Source organism: Cebidichthys violaceus, unplaced genomic scaffold, assembly GCF_023349555.1.
Source record: "Cebidichthys violaceus isolate CVI_PGR_0920_01 unplaced genomic scaffold, fCebVio1.0.p SCAF_19, whole genome shotgun sequence".
Taxonomy (NCBI): Eukaryota; Metazoa; Chordata; class Actinopteri; order Perciformes; family Stichaeidae; genus Cebidichthys; species Cebidichthys violaceus.
In genome coordinates, this window is record NW_027176361.1 from 12,754,600 (window position 1) to 12,781,807 (window position 27,208).

General features: G+C 41.0%; 2 protein-coding genes across 2 annotated transcripts; both read left to right on the forward strand.

Moving 5' to 3' along the window:
- Positions 1-2,764: 2,764 nt before the first annotated feature.
- LOC137874852 (leucine-rich melanocyte differentiation-associated protein) lies at positions 2,765-18,395 on the forward strand. The gene is made up of 5 exons (XM_068713819.1): positions 2,765-2,928; positions 4,355-4,546; positions 4,633-4,710; positions 10,317-10,494; positions 18,363-18,395. The coding sequence occupies exons 1-5, from the start codon at positions 2,765-2,767 to the stop codon at positions 18,393-18,395; spliced, it is 645 nt and encodes a 214-aa protein (XP_068569920.1).
- A 2,818-nt stretch (positions 18,396-21,213) lies between these two features.
- Positions 21,214-26,809, forward strand: paqr9 (progestin and adipoQ receptor family member 9). Its single transcript, XM_068713731.1, has one exon. The coding sequence runs from the start codon at positions 22,164-22,166 to the stop codon at positions 23,322-23,324; it is 1,161 nt and encodes a 386-aa protein (XP_068569832.1). The 5' UTR covers positions 21,214-22,163; the 3' UTR covers positions 23,325-26,809.
- Positions 26,810-27,208: the final 399 nt, after the last annotated feature.

Here is a 27,208-nt window from a genome sequence, read left to right on the forward strand (position 1 = left end):
AAGCTCTAATGGAATATTTTGTACAATCAGTTCATTTATCTTTTCATTTATAGAATGTGTTGGATTCCATTTAAGAAAGGTCAGGACATACTGATCTTACAGTATGTCCAAGAAGAATGAAATCAGTGTTTGTGAAATCATCTGTGATGTGTCATGTGTGTGTGAACATCTACTCCAAAATGTCCCCCTATATACTGTCACTGCGTACAGTAAAACTATATTTCATGTTGACATTTCTTCCCTGTTTATAAGCCGTGTTGTTGTGAAGATCTGGTCGAATGGGTCCTGCAAACCACAAGGTTCAGCAGCAATGTGATTATCCCCGTCATGTGATCTACAGCCAGGGGTATGAAAGAGGGCCTTTTATATGAGCTGAAAGCATTTCTCAGAGGTTTGCATGAACTGAAAAGATCGACCAGATGCTCCTCAGCTCGGTAAGTCCTGCTAAAACTGTCTTTGCTGCATCTAGATTCTTATTTAAGGGTTTCACAAAGTAGCAGGACAACCTGAAATATGTGTGCAGTTTAAGATGAGTGCCAACATGTTGTTATGGTTGATACTGTAAATCATAAAACACGTTATTTGCAAAACCTTTGATCGTAGCATTTAGAACAGCAGTACGTTTTGAGAATTCACCAACAAAAAACAGCCCTGCTTTGAATGATATGAACCTTAATATCTCTCTCAGCGATTACATAAAATAATCCATAATATGTTTTAGAGTAAAGAGGCTTTCAGGTGACATAACACACCCTGTGGCTGCTGTTTTCAGGTCAACATGTTTTGGCCTTAGTGGCTGTGATAAGCACATTTTAATTAAGCGTTTTTTTGTTTTTCTTTGTCTTTATCATTTCTGATATAGCTGAGCATTTTTGTGTTAAGACAATGTCACTATGTCAGCCAGCTAACCATAGACCATCACACTCGTGTCTCTAAAAAATGACTTGTATTCTGGTTAAAGTATCCAAGTTATCGTTACATGTGCCAGCTGACAGTTTAATTCAAAATTTCTTTTGTTTATTTTCTAATCTTTGAAATGGTAATTGATTATTTTAAAAAAGAGCTTATTGGCTTTCTTTCAGAGAGATGATTGTATCAGTGTGTTAAGTACCATCATGTCACTGTATTCTGACCTCTTCGGGGGAGGACCCTGGTGGGCTTTGTTGAAGAGTTCTTCCACTTTTTCTTTACATCATTTTCAGAGCAAAGGCCACCTGAGTTTGAACAATCATTCATCACCTCTGTTATCTCTCTCCAATCGACTGCTTCTTTGTATTTGTCTCTAGGTTGAACTGCTTCTTCTTGTGCTGGCTCTACAGCTCTATTCATCTCTTTTTTCTCTTTGAGCCTAACGTGGGGAGATTGTTAACACTGTGTAGCAACCTGCGCTGCTAGGCAATAGGCATAGTCGTATGGGCATTCGGATAAACGTGCACCGCTAAGACCAGGTACAGTTAAGACTAGGATTAAGTTTGGTTGGTGCAACCGATGTTTCTAAGGAGTGGTCTTAAAGAAGACCGACTTAGCAGTTAGGACCAGACTTAGTAAAGATCAGGTCGTGCCATCGGCTTCTGAAGTCTGGACGTTGTTAGTCTAGCTTAGCATTAAGACTGACCAAAGCTTAAAAATACGCCAATACCAACACATCCAGAGTTCACTAATTAACTTGTTGTGTCTCATTTTTTGAATTTGCCCAAAAATACAAATTGAAATGTAAAATCAACATATGTGGGTTTAGAGGATTTGTGGTTGGTGCAGTGACTGTACACCGCTTCATAGAGTCTTGTCCTTACAGTGAATATGTGCCGGCCACACTCTGAATATACTGTTGTTCATCAAGAACTAGCTAGCTGAAGCTTGGGACAGAGCCAGGCTAGCTTTGTCCCCCTGTTGTCCTCCAGTCTTAATGCTAAGCTAGGCTAGCCATGTCCTGATTTCATCAGAATCAGAATCAGAATCAGAATCAGAACCATTTATTGCCAAGGAAGTTTGCACCTACAAGGAATTTGTCATGGCGGAAGGTGCATAACATAAACAATCAACAACAATCAAGACAGTGCAAGAAATAGAAACATATTACAATTTACAATAGAATATAAATGAATGTAAAATAAAGTGCACAAACAAACAGATAGCAGGACTGTGAACAAGTGAAATGTAGTCTCTGTAGAAAGAGAAATCTATCTTCTTCTCTCAAGTGTTTTCTCCAAATGTGGAGCTACTTATTTTATTTAAGAAGACCCACGTTTCAGGTATCACATAATGTCACATAATGTCAATGTGATGTGTTTGTTACAAATTGAAGAAAGACTAAATAAGTGTGTGTTTTTCTACTTTCATTGCTGAACTGGTTGCACCAACATTACGGCAATATTTTTCAGATGATCTCAGTGTTACTTTCTCCAGATCGCAACGTAATGTGGACCCAACCCTCCCATTAGTCTCTATTAGAACTCTAAAGACATGTTCTAGTCTTTAGCCTAGAGTCTAGTCTTTAGACTAGAACACGTGTGGTGTAATTCTGCCAGGAAATGGAGTATAGCCTGGAGAATAAAATGTGTCATGTGTCATTTTTACTCAGCTGAAACCCAAACATCATTACTTTCTGATTCGTCAGACTCTGTTCTGAGTTATTCATGTCTATTAATTAAGCGTTTATTGTTGTGCTGTTTATTAAAGGTTTGATCATGACATAATCATCTGACTTCTCTCCTATCTCCATCAATACAAGTGAAGAGGAGCAGCTGAGTTGTTTTTTTTTGTCATGGATCATCCCACCTCCGGCCAACCCAGCCAACCCAGCCACACCTCAAGCTTTCAGTGGCTTTCTTTTGCTTACCAGAGTCTAACAGAAATCCCCTATGAAACCATTCTGCCACAGACAGACTCACTGGAGGTGCTGGACCTGAGTTACAACCTGCTGGATGAGTATCCTTTACTTAATAACCAGAAGTTTAAAGACCAAACGACTACTCCGTGATCCAGTGTTTGTCCAGTGTCCTTATCTGAAACAACGTCAAGGGAATGTCATTAGTTTTGCAGGTATTTATTTGGTAATATGTATTGGACAAATAAATATTGATGATTCCAATAGATAAAAAGTCAACAGATCACCAGAGTTATTACAATTTATCCTGAAGGGAACATATATGTGTGAAACATGGCTGGTAATGAAAAGAAGCATGGATGTACAAACAAAATATTTCATTCCTATGAAAGTTGCACAGTGGCACATGAAGGGGAAAAAAAGTTTGACTTCCGAGGATTAGATTATGTTGAAAAAACAACATGGCGACGGCCCTAATCCAAGATGGAGACGGTGAAATTGCTGAACTTAAGGCTATAACACTTCTCATATACAGTCTATGACGAGCACAGCATTTTCTAGAACCCCGCCTCCCGGCCCTTGGTCTAGCCTCGTTCTCAGGTTTATGAGCAGAGAAAGGAAAATAACTCTGGTTCTGGCTATAAGTCCATTTTACAACTTTTAGTACTATTCAAGTATTTGTAATGGGAAGTTGATACCTAAAAAAAAATTGGGGCCCAATGGCATCATGTGAAATTTGATTTCCACCATTTGGCCTCTATATAAAATGTGCTTCAAAGACTGATGCTCTTCCTGGAGGCTTAGTTAGATGGTTGAAGGTGACTTTTGTTTCCGGTTTGCAATCTCCACTTCTTCATCCCTCTTCACTGGTGGATTACAGCCATGTGTAGCTTAAAGCGGCAACTACACAAACTACACCTTGTAGTTTATTTGCTTCAAACCAGTTAATGGAAACGCCCCTAATTGGCATTTGACATTTCAAAAGTTTGTTTAAAATTCGCCTAACAGTTGAATGGAAGTCAGACGAGCAACAAATTAGTAGGATTCATCTTTTAGGGATAATTTAATTCAAAAATTCATAGCAAACATTACAATTATTGACAAGATATTTCAGTGTGAATCAAACTGGTTGACCGACTGACGTTGCCATCCCTAAAGCAATCTTACCGTGTAGTAAGAGACTGAAAGAGACAGTGTCTGACGGGACAAAAAGGTGGAACTAATGGTGTTTATGTTTTCTGAGCTGTTGCTGTGAGAGGGCCAAATGGAAGTTAGAGATCGATATCAGATAAGTTTATAAATCCAAAAACGGTTCAGGGTGTTGCTAGTGATGTGCGTGAATTTCTTCTTGAAGTCATAGTTTAGCCCCCTCTATATTTCTGCAACAACATATTACAGGAAACAACATCTTGTTAGTAAATATTATATCAATCACACAGATATACATTAAGATGTATATCAATGTTTATTTCCTCAGAGACTGACAAACCTGAGCAGTTTGAGTTTGCTGTGTTGTCCTTCATTCAGTCCTTATTGGAACCCGGCTCTGCTGGGCCAGTTGGAGAAGCTCAGCACTCTGATCCTGGACTGCAACAACTACACATCTCACATCAAGTTCCCCTTCATGCCCAGTGTCACCACAGTGTGCATCAACAAGAACAAGATCAACAATCTGCCTGTGTTTGTGGAAGAAATCCGCCGGAAGTTCCCAAACATAAAGTGAGCCTTGGATTGTGTTATTAGTATGTTAGTGCATATAAACATGATATGTATTCTTTATGCTGCTGTATTCCTTTCCAACACAGGATCCTCAGTATGATGAACAACGAGGCAGCCCCTAGCTATTTCAATGGAGGAAGTCTGACTCAGTACGAAGACTACAGGTGAGAAACAACATCTTTGTCACTACCTGCTCCAGTTTGCACAGATGTTGTCTATTTAACACAAATCAAAACACCCATCTTTATAGTCTTTCTTTATGAAAAATAATCTTCCAGGTTTTCACTTGGTTTGGACTTGAGCTGTCTGAGATTAAACATTCTGATAAAGAACAAAGTATTTAGCAACAATTCATCTGCTATTTTATTTATAGTTTAAGGAAGCCAAAATAGGATAACCAATCATATCACACAACAACACAATATACACACACATTCACACACACACACACACACACACACACACACACACACACACACACACACACACACACACACATATATATATATATGTATATCACACAGTACAACACATATACAATTCCAACATAGAAAAACAGAATACAGAAAACAGGGTACAGAATATTGTAAAAGAAAAAAAGTCCCTCAATGCTCAATGTTAACTGTTCAGATCCAGTTAATTAGAATTATCTACTTGGTGCAAACCAGTGATAATGTGTCTAGAATTTTAGAATGTATAATGTCCATTTTTATTCAAAACTAAAGGGCAAACTAATGGACATGGATCTTTATCTCTTCACCAGTGAAAACTACAATGGGCAAAAGGGCAAAAGGGCAAAAGGGCAAAAATGCGAGATTAAAAAACGACAAAGAATGACTTCAAAGAGACCTAAAACGACTACAAAGAGACCCAGAATGACTTCAAAGAGACCCAAAACGACTACAAAGGGACCCAAAATGACTTCAAAGAGACCTACAATGACTACAAAGAGACTCAAAATGACTTCAAAGAGACCTAAAATGACTACAAAGAGACTCAAAATGATTACAAAGAAACCTAAAATGACTACAAAGAGACCCAAAATGACTTCAAATAGACCTAAAATGACTACAAAGAGACCTAAAACGACTTCAAATAGACTCAAAATGACTTCAAAGAGACCTAAAATGACTACAAAGAGACTCAAAATGACTTCAAAGAGACCTAAAATGACTACAAAGAGACCTAATATGACTACAAAGAGACCCAAAATGACTTCATAGAGACCTAAAACGACTTCAAAGAGACTCAAAATGACTACAAAGAGACCTAAAATGACTACAAAGAGACCTAAAATGACTACAAAGAGACTCAAAAGGACTACAAAGAGACCTAAAATTACTACAAAGAAACCCAAAATGACTTCAAAGAGACCTAAAACGACTTCAAAGAGACTCAAAATGACTTCAAAGAGACCCAAAATGACTTCAAAGAGACCTAAAACGACTTCAAAGAGACTCAAAATGACTTCAAAGAGACCCAAAATGACTTCAAAGAGACCTAAAACGACTACAAAGAGACCTAAAACGACTAGAAAGAGACCCAAAATGACTTCAAAGAGACCCAAAACGACTACAAAGAGACCCAAAATGACTTCAAAGAGACCTAAAACGACTTCAAAGAGACCCAAAATGACTTCAAAGAGACCTAAAACGACTACAAAGAGACCCAAAACGACTACAAAGAGACCCAAAATGACTTCAAAGAGACCTAAAATGACTATAAAGAGACCAAAAATTACTTCAAAGGGACCTAAAACGACTTCAAAGAGACCCAAAATGACTTCAAAGAGACCTAAAACGACTACAAAGAGACCCAAAACGACTACAAAGAGACCTAAAACGACTTCAAATAGACTCAAAATGACTTCAAAGAGACCTAAGATGACTACAAAGAGACTCAAAATGACTACAAAGAGACCTAAAATGACTACAAAGGGACCTAAAACGACTTCAAAGAGACTCAAAATGACTTCAAAGAGACCCAAAATGACTTCAAAGAGACCTAAAACGACTACAAAGAGACCTAAAACGACTAGAAAGAGACCCAAAATGACTTCAAAGAGACCCAAAACGACTACAAAGAGACCCAAAATGACTTCAAAGAGACCTAAAACGACTTCAAAGAGACCCAAAATGACTTCAAAGAGACCTAAAACGACTACAAAGAGACCCAAAACGACTACAAAGAGACCCAAAATGACTTCAAAGAGACCTAAAATGACTATAAAGAGACCAAAAATTACTTCAAAGGGACCTAAAACGACTTCAAAGAGACCCAAAATGACTTCAAAGAGACCTAAAACGACTACAAAGAGACCCAAAACGACTACAAAGAGACCTAAAACGACTTCAAATAGACTCAAAATGACTTCAAAGAGACCTAAGATGACTACAAAGAGACTCAAAATGACTACAAAGAGACCTAAAATGACTACAAAGGGACCTAAAACGACTACAAAGAGACCTAAAACGACTACAAAGAGACCCAAAATGACTTCAAAGAGACCCAAAACGACTACAAAGAGACCCAAAATGACTTCAAAGAGACCTAAAACGACTTCAAAGAGACCTAAAACGACTACAAAGAGACCCAAAATGACTTCAAAGAGACCCAAAACGACTACAAAGAGACCCAAAATGACTTCAAAGAGACCTAAAACGACTTCAAAGAGACCCAAAATGACTTCAAAGAGACTTAAAATGACTACAAAGAGACCCAAAACGACTACAAAGAGACCCAAAATGACTTCAAAGAGACCCAAAATGACTATAAAGAGACCAAAAATTACTTCAAAGAGACCTAAAACGACTTCAAAGAGACCCAAAATGACTTCAAAGAGACCTAAAACGACTACAAAGAGACCCAAAACGACTTCAAAGAGACCCAAAATGACTATAAAGAGACCAAAAATTACTTCAAAGAGACCCAAAACGACTTCAAAGAGACCCAAAACGACTACAAAGAGACCCAAAACGACTTCAAAGAGACCTAAAACGACTACAAAGAGACCCAAAACGACTACAAAGAGACCCAAAATGACTTCAAAGAGACCTAAAATGACTATAAAGAGACCGAAAATTACTTCAAAGAGACCCAAAACGACTACAAAGACACCTAAAACGACTACAAAGAGACCCAAAACGACTACAAAGAGACCCAAAACGACAACAAAAGAGACTCAAAATGACTACGAAGAGACTCAGAATGACTACAAAGAGACCCAAAACGACTACAAAGAGACCCAAAACGACTACAAAGAGACCCAAAACGACTACAAAGAGACTCAAAATGACTACGAAGAGACTCAGAATGACTACAAAGAGACCTAAAATGACTATAAAGAGACCAAAAATTACTATAAAGAGACTCAAAACGACTTCAAAGAGACCTAAAACGACTACAAAGAGACCCAAAACGACTTCAAAGAGACCTAAAACGACTACAAAGAGACCCAAAACGACTACAAAGAGACCCAAAATGACTTCAAAGAGACCTAAAACGACTACAAAGAGACCCAAAATTACTTCAAAGAGACCTAAAATGACTATAAAGAGACCAAAAATTACTTCAAAGAGACCCAAAAAGACTACAAAGACACCTAAAACGACTACAAAGAGACCCAAAACGACTACAAAGAGACCCAAAACGACTACAAAGAGACTCAAAACGACTACGAAGAGACTCAAAACAACTACGAAGAGACTCAGAATGACTATAAAGAGACACAAAACTACTACAAAGAGACCTAAAATGACTATAAAGAGACCAAGAATTACTTCAAAGAGACCCAAAAAGACTTCAAAGAGACCTAAAACGACTACAAAGAGACCCAAAATGACTTCAAAGAGACCCAAAACGACTACAAAGAGACCCAAAATGACTTCAAAGAGACCTAAAACGACTTCAAAGAGACCCAAAATGACTTCAAAGAGACTTAAAATGACTACAAAGAGACCCAAAACGACTACAAAGAGACCCAAAATGACTTCAAAGAGACCCAAAATGACTATAAAGAGACCAAAAATTACTTCAAAGAGACCTAAAACGACTTCAAAGAGACCCAAAATGACTTCAAAGAGACCTAAAACGACTACAAAGAGACCCAAAACGACTTCAAAGAGACCCAAAATGACTATAAAGAGACCAAAAATTACTTCAAAGAGACCCAAAACGACTTCAAAGAGACCCAAAACGACTACAAAGAGACCCAAAACGACTTTAAAGAGACCTAAAACGACTACAAAGAGACCTAAAACGACTACAAAGAGACCCAAAACGACTTCAAAGAGACCTAAAACTACTACAAAGAGACCCAAAACGACTACAAAGAGACCCAAAATGACTTCAAAGAGACCTAAAATGACTATAAAGAGACCGAAAATTACTTCAAAGAGACCCAAAACGACTACAAAGACACCTAAAACGACTACAAAGAGACCCAAAACGACTACAAAGAGACCCAAAACGACAACAAAAGAGACTCAAAATGACTACGAAGAGACTCAGAATGACTACAAAGAGACCTAAAATGACTACAAAGAGACCTAAAACGACTACAAAGACACCTAAAACGACTACAAAGAGACCCAAAACGACTACAAAGAGACCCAAAACGACTACAAAGAGACTCAAAACGACTACGAAGAGACTCAGAATGACTACAAAGAGACCTAAAATGACTATAAAGAGACCAAAAATTACTATAAAGAGACTCAAAACGACTTCAAAGAGACCTAAAACGACTACAAAGAGACCCAAAACGACTTCAAAGAGACCTAAAACGACTACAAAGAGACCCAAAACGACTACAAAGAGACCCAAAATGACTTCAAAGAGACCTAAAACGACTACAAAGAGACCCAAAATGACTTCAAAGAGACCTAAAATGACTATAAAGAGACCAAAAATTACTTCAAAGAGACCCAAAACGACTTCAAAGAGACCTAAAACGACTACAAAGAGACCCAAAACGACTACAAAGAGACCCAAAATGACTTCAAAGAGACCTAAAACGACTACAAAGAGACCCAAAATGACTTCAAAGAGACCTAAAATGACTATAAAGAGACCAAAAATTACTTCAAAGAGACCCAAAAAGACTACAAAGACACCTAAAACGACTACAAAGAGACCCAAAACGACTACAAAGAGACCCAAAACGACTACAAAGAGACCCAAAACGACTACAAAGAGACTCAAAACAACTACGAAGAGACTCAGAATGACTATAAAGAGACACAAAACTACTACAAAGAGACCTAAAATGACTATAAAGAGACCAAGAATTACTTCAAAGAGACCCAAAAAGACTTCAAAGAGACCTAAAACGACAACAAAGAGACCCAAAATGACTACAAAGAGACCCAAAATGACTTCAAAGAGACTCAAAACAACTACGAAGAGACTCAGAATGACTATAAAGAAACACAAAACTACTACAAAGAGACAACTGTAAAGAGACTCAAAACAACAACAACAAAAATAAGCTTTATCCTTTTTAGGAGAGGTGGTGGGCCTTTTGCATGTCTGTGCCCAGTTCCCCATGGTCTCATAATCAGCCCATGAATCAGCCCATGACTTTCAAGTCACAACCATACAAGCAGAAAATCTTCTTTAATATACACTCAAATAAACGCTGTGCATAGTCTTTATTTGTAAAACGTGTGTAACGTAATCTGACCCAATTGTGTTGTGCAAACGTTTACACTCATGTAAAGTTCCCACTCTCTGTTTGTCGTTGAATTTATCCTGACCTTTGTCTCCTTAGACAGTATGTCATCAGTCAGATCCCAGGCCTAGATATTCTGGATGACACTGAGGTCCTGGAGAAGGAGAGAGTCCAGGCTAGAAAAACCTACAGGCTGCAGCAGAGCAGTCACCGCAGCAGAAAGAGGAAGGAGGACTCATCAAAGAAACACACACACATGCAGAAAAAGACAAATACTGTAACAAGACAATAGGATATACCACATTTTTAAACACACTGCTTAAAATCACACCTTTAATGCTGCATTGTCAGAATTATGATACACTGTTTCTTTATATATATATATATATATATATATATAAAGCTACGTGATGTTGAGTTTATATTCAAATCAGACACCATGTCTTATAGAACTGCACTATCAAATTAAAAAAAATGAAACTTATGTTTTGTTTTGTGCATCATTTTTGACACCGTAACCACATTTCATTCTGTGCTGTGCTCTACAAATCTGTGGATTTTAACAGTGTTTTGTCATTTAAATTAAGAGCAGTACAGAGTAACACGATTAAAATGTATCCGAGAACAAAGTCACAAGAACAATAAATAGAGGCAAACATTTTAGTATCTGTCATTAATTATTCTGATGGCATTTGTTTGTGGACAGATAAGACAATTCAAGATAAAGTTGGAGCAGTCTAGTTTTCAGCCCACATCTCCGTTTCCCTGGGTGGGACGCTGAGGGGCAATGGAGCTGTAGCTGCATATTTTGTAAGTGTCATCTTTAATGTCTCCACTAGGGGGAGCCAAAGTCAAACAGAAAGCACCAGTGGATGGTACGTTTTGTTTGACACAGCATTTCCAGCTAATGTGTTGGCACAATACTACATTTTTAGTTTAAGTTAAATAATGTTGAGAAATAATGGTTGGCAATATGACATGATTAGTATAGCAAGTTTTGCTAACTAATATCGTTAATGCATCACAGAGAGTGGCAGCTGGCCTCTCTGTCCTTGTCACTGGCACCAACGTCTGCTACTGTATTTACATTGAAAACAGTTGAAGCGGAGGTTGCCACCGCTAGTTGTCTGAGAGCTTTTACTCCAGCAACTTATTTTTCACTTCCACAAAGTTGGGAAGTTGGGTTACAGATTCAAAAAAAGAATAAAGAATTAAAGTGAATAAATATTAGCTAGTGCCCCCCCCCCCTTCGCAGATGTCCTCCTCCTCTGCCTGCTGATGCATCCACCAAGGCCGAGTTCCCAGCCTTGGTATTGTTATTGAGGGAAGAGGGTTAAACATGAAAATACATTCGATATGATAACATTTATTATTTGGGTTTAAATGAATATATACAGGTTTAAGCCATACAAGTTATAATTAAGAGAATGGTATGATAAATTTCTCCAACAGTCACAAATGTATATCAACACTTTCAGTTCTACAATATACAACTAAATAACATCCATTCAGTTGCATATCATCAGCATGTTGGTCAGTTTGTCTCATGCTGTGATTTCCACCATGTCAGTGGCTGTAGACCGTGTGAGCTGATGATTAAGGTGTTTTCCACCAGGGCATGCAGGTCAAGTCTATTCTCTTCCTTTGCACTGCAGAAACCAGCTGACTGTGGTTGCCAGGCTCAGGACTGTCTATAGCGTATTCTTCCTGTGGTACAGAGCACTTTCTTAAACCTCTTCAGGCTTCTTCACACTGTTGGCAGCTGTCACTATGGATTAACTGGTTACTTTGCTGTGGAGTAGCCAAATGGCATTCATGCATTACCAGGCAACCTGGTACTTCACTGGGCCGGATAAAAGTGTCAGTTAACTGGTTGAATTTTGAAGGAATTAATTACCCACAAATTCTGTAAAAACAGCAAAGGCTTACTTATTAGAGTCCAACAGTTTTTAATAGTTTGGACTTTCCACTTCCTGTGTTAAGTATAACACAGAGACGGCCCTCCTTGCGGTGACAGAGTCGCTTCACGCCGCGAGAGCTAACTCTCTCTCCTCTGTCCTGATTTTCCTGGACTTGTCTGCGGCGTTTGACACTGTGAACCATCAAATCCTCCTCTCATCCCTCGAGGGGATGGGCGTCTCAGGCTCTGCACTCTCCCTGTTTGCATCCTACCTGATGGGTCGATCCTACCAGGTGACCTGGAGGGGGGCCGTGTCGGAACCACGCATGCTGACTACGGGGGTTCCACAAGGGTCAGTTCTGGGCCCCCTTCTCTTCTCGCTCTACACAACATCTCTGGGTTCTGTTATTCGCTCGCATGACTTCTCTTACCATTGTTATGCCAATGACACCCAGCTGGTCTTGTCATTTCCCCCCGGTGACACCCAAGTGGAGACGCGCATCGCTGCGTGCTTGGCTGACATCTCGAAGTGGATGACGACACACCACCTCAAGCTCAACCTAGACAAAACTGAGCTACTGTTCCTCCCGGGGAAGGGTTGCCCGCACCGGGACCTGTCCATCACCATTGATGATACCGTGGTGACGCCAACTCGGACTGCGAGGAACCTGGGTGTGACCCTGGATGACCAACTGTCATTCTCGGCAAACATTTCATCCGTTACACGCTCCTGCAGATTCCTGCTCTACAACATCAGGAGGATTCTCCTCTTCCTGACTGACGAGACGGCGCAGGTTCTCATCCAGGCTCTTGTCATCTCCTGCCTGGACTACTGCAACTCTCTACTCGCCGGAGCCCTGGCGTCGGCCATCAGACCTCTGGAGCTTGTCCAGAAAGCTGCAGCTCGCCTGGTGTTCAATCGCCCCAAGTTCTCCCACACAACTTCCTTTCTCCATTCTCTACACTGGCTCCCTGTAAGAGCTCGCATCCAGTTTAAGACTCTGGTGCTAGAATACAGGGCAGTGAAAGGAACAGCTCCTTCGTATTTCCAGGCCATGGTCAAGCCTTACACCCCCGCCCGACCACTTCGCTCTGCTGCCTCGGGGCGATTGGTCGCCCCGTCGTTCAGAGGTCCTGGCGGCCGATCGACCCGGTCACGGCTGTTTTCTGTCCTGGCCCCACAGTGGTGGAATGAACTTCCCACTGACGTCAGGACAGCAGAGTCGCTGCCCATCTTTCGGCGCAGGCTGAAAACCCACCTCTTCAGGAAGTGCTACCCTGAGCCTTCCACTTAGCACTTATTGTATTCATACTAGCTTGTTGCACTTATTGTATTCGTATTACTTATAGCACTAACTGTGCTAACTATCTTGTTTCTGCACTGTACTTTGGCTCTGAGTTATGCTCTGCTTTATGCTCTTAGATGCTTGTTTGGAAAAGGAAATGTACTTATGACTTCTGGTGACTAGTAGTTCTTTTGATTACCAATGTTGAATGCACTTATTGTAAGTCGCTTTGGATAAAAGCGTCTGCTAAATGACTGTAATGTAAATATAATGTAAGTATAAGATAGAATAAGATAGTATAAGAAGTCTAAGAAGTAAAAGTTATAAACCCTCGGGTTAACTACAGCAGTTAGGTAAAACAGGACAACTTTCTTGTGAAATGTTGCCACATTGTTCCACACATTGTTTCCCTCCTGTTGACACATGCTGACTTCTAATCACATGCTTTGTTTTGTCCCTTTTCTACTCGGTTCTTTGTAATGTCAGTGTTTTCATAGCAATTCTCTTCTCCTCTTTGTTATTTTATCTGAGGTCCTTCCTCTGCTTGTGCAGGACTCCCTGCTTCGGTACTGGATGTTCTTTCATCTGTCTTTAAATGCATCTCTCCGAACCGCCCGGTAGCAGATTGTTACTGTGAGTAGTGTTTCCTAGAGGATGCCAAGCATGAGCACTGGTGTGCCAAACTGGCCGGTTACATGGAGCGTGAGGCCCAGCTGGCAGAGCTGCTGTTCAGCTGTGCAGCAGGGAGAGGCGGACCTGTAATATGTCAATGTGTGCCACTATAGAAAGCGTGCGTGCTGGGACTATTTCATGTCACAGCAACAAGACTCTTTGTCGTCACAGTGAGGTTGCCAGGTTTGGTACTGCTACGCCTGTAAAGGGACCAAAAACAACACCTGTGCTCACAGACCAGATCTGGCAACCTATACATAACCAACCAAATACAGTTGTTTATGTTGTGAAATATGTACGTGCAAAGAATCTAAGGGTCACGTCAGCTGCAATTCCTCCTGTGGCCACCGCCCCAAACTCTCCATGACTTTCTTGCTGCAAAACTCCGCTGTTGACCTGTGAGGTCGGCAACCACTTATATTCATTTGCCAATAAGAAGCTGTTATTACATTTACCTGACAGAGAAATGTTACTGGTTATGTTCAGATTTGACTCACAAAATATAACAACTCAAATATGATGCATTATTAATTAAGTATCCAGAATCATATTAAAATGTAAAGCTCCACGTTGAACAGAGTGATGTAGATTTAAGTACATTATGCTTATAATGCCTCTCTTTCACTCTTCACTTGAAGTAAACATGTGAATGCAGAACTTTCATTGTGTGGTATTGAGAGTTTTACTAATTATTTTACTACAGAGTTTTGAGCAGCTTTTTTCCTCTTACACTGTCGATACCAACATTTCCAGTTAGAGTAAGAGTGAAAAGAAAAGCAAGGCAACGATTTCTTGGAGCCCAAAAATCCCCAAATCTGCCCCTGAAAAACAAAAGCGGTGAAACTTAGTGGAGGCGTATCGGTCACTTGCTTTGACATACAGTTGTGGTCAAAAGTTTACATACACTTGTAAAGAACATAATGTCATGGCTCTCTTGAGTTTCCAGTTATTTCTACAACTCTGATTTTTCTCTGATAGAGTGATTGGAACAGATACTTCTTTGTCACAAAAAACATTCATGAAGTTTGGTTCTTTCATAACTTTATTATGGGTTAACAGAAAAAGTGACAAAATCTGCTGGGTCAAAAATATACATACAGCAACATGAATTAGCAATTTTGGTGACTTAGAAAGTTGTGTCAATGAAATGAGCTTCATAGCATGGCCTCTTAACTTCTTGTGAGTGATTATGAGTGACTACAACTGGTGACTTCTCTGAGGCCATTTAAATAGGGCTCATTGGATACAAACGCCCACAAACGCTACAATGGGAAAGTCAAAGGAGCTCAGCATGGATCTGAAAAAGCGAATCATTGACTTGAACAAGTCAGGAAAGTCACTTGGAGCCATTTCAAAGCAGCTGCAGGTCCCAAGAGCAACAGTGCAAACAATTGTTTGTAAGTATAAAGTGCATGGCACTGTTTTGTCACTGCCACGATCAGGAAGAAAACGCAAGCTATCACCTGCTGCTGAGAGAAAATTGGTCAGGAGGGTGAAGAGTCAACCGAGAACCACCAAAAAGCAGATTAGAAGCTGCTGGAACACAGGTGTCAGTGTCCACAGTCAAGCGTGTTTTGCATCTCCATGGACTGAGAGGCTGCCGTGCAAGAAGGAAGCCCTTGCTCCAAAAGCGGCACCTTAAGGCTCGATTGAAGTTTGCTGCTGATCACGTGGACAAAGCTAAGACCTTCTGGAGGAAAGTTCTGTGGTCAGACGAAACAAAAATCAAGCTGTTTGGCCACAATGCCCAGCAATATGTTTGGAGGAGAAAAGGTGAGGCCTTTAACCCCAAGAACACCATGCCTACCGTCAAGCACGGTGGTGGTAGTATTATGCTGTGGGGCTGTTTTGCTGCCAATGGAACTGGTGCTTTACAGAGAGTAAATGGGATAATGAAGAAGGAGGATTACCTTCAAATTCTTCAAGATAACCTAAAATCATCAGCCCGAAGGTTGGGTCTTGGGCGCAGTTGGGTGTTCCAACAGGACAATGACCCCAAACACACATCAAAAGTGGTAATGGAATGGCTAAATCATGCTAGAATTAGGGTTTTAGAATGGCCTTCCCAAAGTCCTGACTTAAAATCCCATTGAGAACATGTGGACAATGCTGAAGAAACAAGTCCATGTCAGAAAGCCATCAAATTTAACTGAACTGCACCAATTCTGTCAAGAGGAGTGGTCAAAGATTCAACGAGAAGCTTGCCAGAAGCTTGTGGATGGCTACCAAAAGCGCCTAATTGAAGTGAAAATGGCCAAGGGACATGTAACCAAATATTAGCACTGCTGTATGTATATTTTTGACCCAGCAGATTTGATCACTTTTTCTGTTAACCCATAATAAAGTCATGAAAGAACCAAACTTCATGAATGTTTTTTGTGACAAAGAAGTATCTGTTCCAGTCACTCTATCAGAGAAAAATCTGAGTTGTAGAAATAACGGGGAAACTCAAGAGAGCCATGACATTATGTTCTTTACAAGTGTATGTAAACTTTTGAACACAACTGTACCTCAGTTCTAAAGTAGAGCATGCATTAGTGTCATAAGTTAGTTTTAAGTCTCACAGCAGAGCAATTTATTCATGGGGGAAAAACACTATGATGCTGCTTCCAGTTGACTATATGCTCATGTTGATTCCAGAGAAGTGAAGAAGAGTCCGGTTGTAACGTTATATATCCGGCATCCAGCAGGAAAGTGCTGCAGGCGACATGCTCAAGTTTGAAGAGGCCTGAAGCCCCTCCCACTAACCTGTTCATTATGTTTATTCATATTGAACTATTCATATTTGAAGCTTCATTGGGTCCCCAGCAACACACCCACCAAGTGTGAAGTAGATCGGATGAACGGCTGTCGGGACATGTGAAGGACACACACACACACACACACACACACACACACACACACACACACACACACACACACACACACACAAACAGTACACACACACACACACACACACACACACACACACAAACAGTACACAAATACACACAGTTAGATTAGATGTTCAAAGGTTGACTCATCAGCTGGAACAGCTGCTGAGAACTTGGACATGTTGGGACTCTGCTGCATGTTATTGCAGCGCTGCAGTTATCAGTCCATGAATTCTCACAGGAATAAAAACTTTGGATTGATCTCTATCTATCGTTCTTGTGACTTTGTTCTCGGATACATTTTAATCGTGTTACTCTGTACTGCTCTTAATGTGTCCGTGTTTCACTGCCTCCCGATTCCGATGGCTTTATCTTCCTCCTCATTTACCAAACGTCCAGCACCTGGTACTGGTCAGCAACACCAGTCTTACTCTCTCCTTCAGAGAGAGTGGCAGCCACTAATCTCCCAGAAAGGACAAAACATAATACGTACAATACATGACGTAAAACATACATTTCAAACAGTACAGTCAGAGACTAGTATGTATAGTAAATGGTGAATGGACTGTAGAGTTATCTTCTAGTCTTCCGACCACTCAAAGCTCTTTAACACTACATGTCATCCTTCACTCATTCACACACTGATGACAGGAGCTACCATGCAAGGTGCCACCTGCCCATCAGGACTCTAACAGACAACATTCACTCACCACAGGAACAGCCTGCGGGAGCAACTTGGGGTTAAGTGTCTAGTATTTGAACCGACCATATACATTATGGATCCAAAACTTCTTCAAAGAAGGATCAGGAGTCTACAAAGGCAATGGAGTTCTAGTCATATGCCTTAGGTGAGCCTTAAGTGTTTTTTAAATGACAGTTTGTTTCCACTATAAGTTATATGAGCTGTTTTTAATGGTTTCATTTGAACTGAGAACCATGACTATCAGAGTAAATCCTCTATTTGTTCTCATTGAGCACCAGAGTGCCAGTCTGGCCCCTCGGTTTTGAACTAGTTGTAGTTTATTGATGTCTTTCTTTGCTGCCGCATATCTATGGCCGGGGGACATAAATATGTAAAGCAGCATTTCCCTCCTCTGCAAGACATGACCAGTCAAGTGACTGGACTTGTTACATATTTGTCTTTGTCTTGTTTACACATGCAGACTAACTCATGACTCTTGCACTTCAAAGAAAGACCAGGTCTTTACACAGTAGTGTTGATGAGACATCGTGCTAGAGACAGAACCAGCACCAAGTGCACAGAAGCAGGGGGACCCACAAGTGCTCAAAGAGGCTCAGAGAGCTTTTAATAGTTGGGCTAGAATGTAATCAAGACCTTCAAGTTCTACTGGGACGACCCCTCCCTTCCACTAGGGGTCTGTGTCCTGTTTGCTGTCTCTCTCATGTCTTTCAGGCTGTTCATCGTCAGCTGATGAGCCACACCTGAGCCTGGTGGGAGTGTCAGCTATATATGTACGTATATATATATGATCTCGGCTCTCCTTTGGCTGACACAGCTGCTGATTTGTTTAGTTTAGTTTATTTAGTGTTCCTTGAATAAATGTGTTTATTTATCACTTTTAACTTGTCTGGTCTCCCATTTATGCTGCAGCCTTTGAGCCGAATTGTACTACCGAAAAACAGTCTTTCAGTTCCCATGTGTCCCGTGCCAAATATGAGTCCGTCTGAAGGTCTGTAATGTCTTTTACGTCATCATAACTGGCTACAGGCATGGCTCCACATCCATTCACCCTTCCGTGCCGTCAGTCGCTATTAAAAAGGCATGTTACCATTCTCTCCCAGTCTGCTGCGCACTATAGAGTGTGGCCCGCTTCTCATTCTTCAGGGAAATTTGGAAAGTGGCCACTACACCCCTCCCCATCCTGCCGAAAGTGCTGGTTCAAAGACTTCCTGACATCTGGCCGCAGCAGTCATTGCTGGAGGGTGAATGGGGAAAAGGGCGAGCAGGCTGTGGTCCTGGTTTACTGATAAACAGGAAGTTTAGTTTTAGAATGTAATGTTGCAAAAGAGGAGCCAATCCTCCCCAAAATAAGTCATTGTTTGGACAGCCAACATGCTAAATATGATAAGACAGTGTCCCTGCATTTAAAGGCCTATACAGTGATATTGTATGAAAACCCCATGTTTGCAACGGCTACATAAATACATTTGACATAAAAGCCTAATTGTCCAGAGGAAATGAGCGTCTGTCCCGTTGTTTCTATTTAGTCTGTCTCTTTTGGTATTACTGTTCAGACAACATATGTTGTGTGTATGGTAATTTCATAAAGTATAAATTTCTTTGGTCATAAATATTTCAAATAAAATGATTCAAATGTGTGCGTGCAGCTCTTTTTTGGCCCAGGTTTAGCCACTGCATTAAATCCGGCCCTACGATAACTAGTTATCTAGAGAGAGCGAGATCACGCTAGATGACACTTTACAGATATGGTATCAAATCAAAAACAAATGTGGTAGGTCAGAAAGAAAATATTATAGAAAGCCATAAATTATAAAAGCCTACAATAAGCTTATGAAATAAAAAAATGTACACGAGATTAAACTAAAACTAGGCAACTCATCTATATTATTAAAAACACAGGGTACAGTCATAATGCCTCGTAATAGACAATAACACAGAGACACAAAGTAACGCAACACTACAGAGAGTAACACTGAGATGTTGGACGTTTCAACAATAGTGTAATAGATCAAATATTATGAAATATATATTGTTGGTGACTCGTAGCTCCAGCATTAGGAGGCTCTTTACAATGCAAGCAAAGGAAGAGAGGCTCGTTCAGGCACAGGTCGATATTCAGAGGCACGTGGGGGTGGGGGGGGGGGGGGGGGGGTGTACACAGTAGTGCTCTAACAAGATTACTCAACAGGAACATACTGCGCATTTTAAGCAGATAACGGGAACACCGTTATCACGCGCCGCACGGTCTACCGCCTGTCATTCTGCAATGTTCCGCTTCTTCGTCCTCATTGTGCGAAACGGCAAAAATACATGAGAAGGAAAACGCAGAAAGGGCAAAGCTCTGAAATAGTTCCCACTGTCCGTTGAGGAAGCGCGCAGTTAATCAGAAGGGGACCGGAAACTGAGTGAATTCGCCTTCAAAATAAAAGGTTTTCTGTCACGTTCAGGCCTGACCATATAAGCACAGTTTTTTTGGTGGCATTCTTTATAATGTAAGTGACATAATTCAGAATGAAAAAACATACAATAAGTGTCAGTGGACATTACCATGTAGCCTACATGCTGCAAAATATACATTCTATATTACATTACTTACTACAATATCATAGGCCAACTACAACATACTAGTAGCCCACACTATAATGACATAAATAACTTATGACAAAAATATACAATTACAAATATAAAGAATATTATAAAATGAGATGTAATGATTATGATGCAAACCATCAAATAAAAGATATCAAATAGAGCTCAGTACAGTTTGCTGCTGTTCTGCTGGTTTTCAAAATTTCAGTTTTTGCCCGTGTAAATAACACATTTCGTTTTGGTCTGGGAGGAGGCTATGCATAATTATTTTCATTTCATTATTTCCATCCCTATTAGAAAAAATTGAATTTTCAAAAAAATGTTTTTTACTGTGTATATCAAAAATTTCAATTGTATTCCTTCATTCAGAAGAGCTCAACGTTAATAATTTCTGTTCTCCTAACATTAGCCACTAGCTGCTAACTATATCACTCAAGCCTAATATTTTGTAGATTAAACGTGTTTACAGCAGAATTATGGTTTACTATAATGTCCCGACTCTTTAGTCATTACATGGGGCGACTCAGTGTAGAGCAACTTTTCTTTTAATAGAGGGGTTCTAATCATTGCCATTACATTTGATTGTAAACTGCTCTTATTTTGCATATATTATCGTGTATATATTTTTTAATAAACTGTTTCCAACAATCAGTTTTCCTTCCTTATCACTGTAGTATATTTGTTTGTTTTTGTTACATCCTGAATAACAAGCATTCATTTGTAAAAGTAGGCCTACATTCTGCCTTGGCAATACTGCAGGAATGCCAGTACAGCTAATTTAATGTAAACGTCTTGTGAAAATGACAGAAATATCAATCACGTGCATTTAGCTTATAGTTTACTGGAAACAAGCAATATGACCTCTCGTCCTCTACGTGTGTTACGTCACAACCTCTGAGTTTTATTTTGAAACTCCCAACCGGAACTCAGGTATTATGTCGTGCGTAGCTTGACGCTGGTACCTGTCAAACAGTCTCCCGTCCTCCTCGGTATGTTGCCGAAATGCCGGTTGGCTTCAGACTAACAGGGCTGAAGACTCACGGCAGTGTGCCGTCTCTCACAGAATGTATTTAAACTTGACCTTGCGTTAAAGCACCGGACACCGGCACACTTAACGGATTGCTCATCGGTCCCGGGGGATTTCTTCTTCTCTGCAGCGCCCTGCATTGCAACGGAATGGTAGCTGAATGAAGTGGAATCGGACGTGGATACAGGCTGATGGACCAGGAACAACAGGAGGAAGAGCAGCCCGCTGTAGCCTGATACAGTGCTGAACGCCGGCATGACCTACTTAGCACAGAGCCTATTGGACTGTCTTCAGGACATCTCTGCTGCTGTGTGGACACATTGACACGCTGCTCAACCTTGTTACACAGTAATACGTGACCTTCCTTTTGATTTGCTTCTTCAGAACTGTCCACAATTAGACAGTGAATGTGCTTTTGACTCAACAAACAGAAACATCCACGTTGACCATGTCCTATGCAAAGCAAGGGAACTAAATAAAATGCATGAAAAGCAGTGCATGCTGGATGTTTTGCTGACCTTTTGCAACGCTCGGGGGTTAAGAGAAAACCAAAAGGAAAAATTAACCGAGCAGGTGGCCCAGGGATTCTGGATACTACACTCTGCTCTGCCATTTCCTCTCAGTTGGACTATACAGCAGCTCTGCTCTTTGGATTAGTCTACAGCTCTCAGGGCCCACAGTGGAGCCGGGATCAAAGGTCCTAAGAAGAGCAGGGCTGAAAGGTCTCTTTTAAGCCGGAGGAGCCTGCAGATGCCTTATCTACTCATTAGCGTTTATGGGGATCACTTACTATGCTGTGATTAGCAATAAAGTCATCAGCCAAGCAATAAACACTGACGTGCTGTGCAGAAAAAGACATTTAAAAGACATTTTTGACCGTCAGCAAAGTCCACATTATGCTTCTGAACTGTGGCCAGCCGTTACCTCTTCTGAGGCATACGGATGTACCGCCGCGCGTCATAGAAAACTTCATCCTGACTGGCTACCGCTTCCCAAACTACAGCCTGAGGGACTGCTTACTATCGGCGTTCAGGCCCACCAATGAAACGGGGAACTTCTGGACACACTTCCTCCCAGTTTTTATTTTTTCATACTATTTTGTGGAGGTGTTTGGTTGGGAAGGTGCGCCAAATGGTGACGCCCCGTTCTTCTATCCGTTGTGGAACTACTTTATCGGGGTGTTCTGTCTGTTAATGGCCAGCAGCATGGCCCACCTGCTCAACTCAATGTCTCTGGTGGTAAGAGAAGTCTGCTTCTTTGTGGATTACGGCACTATCAGCTCCTACACCGTTGGCTCGTCATTGGCGTACTACTACTACATCCACCCTCGGGCAGGGATAGTAGAGACGGGAGGCCGAAATGGCTCCCATATGGACTTGAAACTTGAACCTGCAGGATCTCTTACATCATCCTATGCAATCCCAGATTTCTCTGTGTTTTTTGAGACCTTCTACATCCCGACCGCATGCGTTGTAGCAATCATTTGCGTCTTATCTTGCTGCAACACTCGCCATAGGTGGAGGCGGCATCGGTACGTCATCCGAACCTTTGTTTTCCTCCTCCCGTTCCTCATCTCCTCCACGCCAGTCTTCTACCGCCTCCTCACCAGATCGCCGTACTCCACCACCTCCTCCTCTTTTGCGGCTTCCACCTCCACGGCCAGCTTCTTCTATCACCACTGCCTCTGGCTGCTGGTGTCGGCCGTCTTCAACATCAGCAAGTTCCCCGAGCGGCTAGCCCCGGGCCGCTTCGACATCTGGGGCCACAGCCACCAGTGGTTCCACTGTTGCACGTTTTTCTCCATCCTCGACGAACTCCACATGATCAAGACCGAGGTGAGGGCAATCCTGCTCAGCCCAACTCTGCTTTTGCCCCCTGCCCTCCTCTCCCGCCTACCAGGACCTACCATAGCTTCCACCTACGGGGTGATGTTCCTCCTCCAGACCACCATCATCTCCATCATCGTGTGGTTCTCCTGGCATGCCAACAGCATCTATGGACCCCAGAGAGACCAGCTGGAAAAGGAACACCCCAAGAAACCCCTGAAATGCCACTGATCACAAAGACATCTTTTTTTTTTTTTTTTAATCCCAACTGTGAAGGAAGATTTGCACACACATACAGAGCAATGCCACAAAGACAAGTAAAACAATATTTCCCTCCTAATTTCAAGTCCCTCATATGTTCCAATCCCTTCAACAGATTTTTTTCAAGCTTTCATGAGCAGAAATCTGGGACGATGGGAGATGAAAGGATTATATTCTGAGCTCACCGCAGGGTGGCTGTCTGGTTGAGTGGATATTGAAAGTCCTTGCCAGTTCTTTCCCTTGAGCTCATCCAGCATGTTCCAACAGGATGTCTGAGCAGTGGCGATAATAACTACCTCCAGGGACTGTACACTTGAGGACGCTGGAAAGGTGTTGGTACCCAGAAGAACTGTTCCTTATAACATGTGGCTAATGTGGCGTAACTGTAAGCGTGAGCATTCACAGAAGTTGCTGTTGTCAAGTAGTTCCTCCTGGTCCACTTCTCCTTCCCTCTGACCTTACACAGCATCTTTTGAAAAGTCTCTGCTATGATTGCTGTTGGACCTTTTGTTTCACATTGAAGGAACCCTTTTCTGGCCCTTGTAGACCACACCTTCTCTTCCTCTTGACGCTCACACGCAGTCTCATTTCCTCTCTTTCCATGTGACCCTTGCAGCAGGACGTACGGTGGCCTTGACGACACAACAGAAATAGCTGAGAGCTCATTTCAGTCGTAACGTAAAGCACGTTCAGGGGGAAGCCATTAAGAAGCCATGTTCGCTTTTGAACCTTTAAGGACGCCTGTCATTACTGAAGCGTATAATGATGTCCTGCTGACATGTTCTGTTGGGTTATTTAGAATACATCTGCTTTATGTATGGTTTTCATTACGCTGATGACCAGTTCCTCATAGATTATGTTCACATGGCTTAAAGTGTAAATCTCTTGTTTTCTAATCAGTATGAAAAGCATACTGGACCTGGAACACACTCTGTACATGCATGGTTTGCATCATACGAGCAACAGGCCTGTTGTGTGATGGATGATGGAGATAGATGGAACAAGGTCGATGAAAGCAGAGGTTTGCTTTGTATGTCGTGTGATGTACAGAAACCTCTCCTAGCTAAAGCCATACTTTAGAAAAGTGGTAGTGAAAGACTGGCAATATTGTACTGTTGTACTGTTGTACTACAGTATATCATCAGGAACCTCCTGGATAGACTTGCACTTGACAGATTAGATTACAGATATGGTTCACTTGGCAGTTTGTACCTTATATATTATCATCACGTTGAAGTCACAGACCTAAGCATCAGAAAAAGATATACCTGGCATTCTTAACCAGAAGGCCATGTAATAGCACCTGCTGCTGCTGTAAAGGTACTTCCATAATCCTCAGTGACTCTCGTACGGAGCCCTTGAAGTACCCCCCAAAAGATTTTATTTTTAATTGTGCGCACACAAGATAAATAAATATAATAAATCATTCTTTGGGGTACGGAGTCTTCCAACCATCTGGACAAAGATCAGTTACTGTATGTTTATTTCATAGCTCAATACAAAAGTAGATATTTTATCTTGTGTTGTACGAAACAAGCAAAGGGAGACATTTTTGTCTCGCTGGATATAAAACAGGAACAGAGCAGCTTTAGGAACAGGTTTAAAAATACATGTTTCATGCTGGAATGTTTCTTCATCCCAGTGGATTAAAGAATCGGGAATTATCTTCAGAACAATCAATCATCATCAATCATTTGAGAAGAACGCATGCTTGGGTTTGTGAGAGGCACAAACTGGGTTCACCATGTAGATTAAATGCTATCATCTCTTTATTCAACGTTCAACTGCATGACGCAGTGTTTCGCCTTATTGCTAGCAGGTATTTCTGTGTTGTAGGATCATATCTTGTCTGCATAAATGTTAGTTTTCACCCCTTGTTGTCGTCTGCTCTCCCGTCTTTCTGCTTGTTTTTGATAGAGTTCTGCTACCTGACAGGCCCTGTTTTGTCGCTTAAAGCTTCAGACTCAGCCATGTTTGGGTTTGGTTGTTTTAAATTCAGTTTGTTAAGAAATCATTTGTTCTCTCTGTGACTGTGCCAATTGTCTGTGTCCATGTTTGTCATGTGTTTCAAGTAGAAGCACAGTGTCCAGAGAGAACGCTAACAGAATGCTAACGTCAGTAATAGATTAAAGAAGGCTGAAGTCTAGCCTTTTAGGCCTGTGCAGAACTTCCTCTAACATCCCAGCTGAAAAGAAAAGAACTATGTTGTCTAACCCATACTTGTGTCAATGATAGGCAGTACTGGATGACAGTTTTGGGCTTTTTTATTTCTGCTGGGTCACATTTACTGGCAGGTGCAATTATTTTTGCTAAAAAGTCAAAAAATCAAGACACTTTGTGCTGCTGTGTACCCGAGCCAGTCCTCCCTGATGAGGGGAGAGAAAATAGGATTTTTTTGAGAATTATAGTTATTCTTTTGTTCTGAGTTCATTTGCACACTGAAAATGGACCATGACTATTTGCGCTTGGACAAAGATTCATGTGTTTTTATGTAACGCTGTCATGTCCTCAGTGGTTTTGTCCCGTCATGCTGTCTGTCTCTGAGGGAGTTGCATCTTATATTTTGACCTCCCACATCGCATTGACAAGTTGAAATCATGTTGGTCACTGTCGGTTTACCACTGTATTAGTTCGACTTGTGTTTCTTTTGCATTCACTTTGGAGATGAGAAGTTGTTGTTATGAATGGGTGCGTTCGGAGCAGATTGTGGAGTGGTTGTGACACTCATGCTGTTATGGTGCACTTTAAAGCTTCTTCAAAGCTCCTCAAAATGTTCCTTTAAGGGAACCCCGCAGTACTGTATTATTTCAGAACATTTCAGGTTTAAGTTGTGCTTTCTAATGAATAGTCAGATTCATCGGGTAGCAATGCATCCAATGTTGAAGTCATGTTTCTACCTCAATAGAGCATGTGTGTCACTGTGGCGATGACAAGAACCAACGCTGAACTGGATCTCGTCCCGTCTTCCGTCTAGAAGCCGGACTGGAATCTACCGATGCTAGAGTTCAGTGTGTGGCTGTTAGACTCACACACTGCTGTATCTAACCCAGTCAAGTCCTCAGGGGGGCCTGAGGAACGACACTAACCCGTTATTTACACATGAAAGGATGATTAAAAAATCTGTGTCTGTTATTGATGATTCAAAATCACTAATATGGATGATTGAGTTTATTGAATAAATTATGCAGAGAATTATTATCAGTGTCGCAATTTATTTATTTCACTGTGTCGAAATTGCTCAGGAGGCTTGACGTGGCTCTGGATTCTAACATACTGTTTACCATTTGTTCCAGAGGGAACATCTGGACCAGTTTGGTTCTTACATTCATGATCCCCAGAGGAAGAATCCTAAATACTTCAATCTTCTTTTTTTTACTTTTCATCTGTGCCACTAACAGGTTGTCTTGTACAAACAGCATACAATAGCATCTAACAATAAAACATGAACATGTAAACTATGGTTGTCGTTCTGCACTACTTTATGCTAACATGTATGTAGTATGCTAAACGGTACACTCCAAGCAAACATAGGGCCGTACCATTTAGAACAAGGAGGTGAAGATCTCTGTATTTGTTTGCCTCTGCACTGCAGACAGCTGTGGCCGGAGGCTTTATGTCCGTCTGTCCGTCTGAACCATATTTGTGAATCTCAAGACCTCTTTGCGCAAATTTCTACAAATTATATTCCTGGCATTGTGGAGAATATTTTAAAAACAGCATTTCAAGTTGGGAAACAAAATCCACTAAAAAGACATCTAAACAATTCACTAAATTGAGTAAATGAGTAAAATGTAAAAAGCAAACACATTTTTGAGGCTGTATCTTTAATGTCAACATGTCTGGGGTGAGGGGCT

Coding starts and splice junctions, on each gene's coding strand:
- paqr9 (XM_068713731.1), top strand. CDS start 22,164: ATGCTTCTGAACTGTGGCCAGCCGTTACCTCTTCTGAGGCATACGGAT.
- LOC137874852 (XM_068713819.1), top strand. CDS start 2,765: ATGGATCATCCCACCTCCGGCCAACCCAGCCAACCCAGCCACACCTCA. Junction 2,929..4,354: donor AGTTACAACCTGCTGGATGA/GTATCCTTTACT, acceptor TCCTTCATTCAG/TCCTTATTGGAACCCGGCTC. Junction 4,711..10,316: donor ACTCAGTACGAAGACTACAG/GTGAGAAACAAC, acceptor TTGTCTCCTTAG/ACAGTATGTCATCAGTCAGA.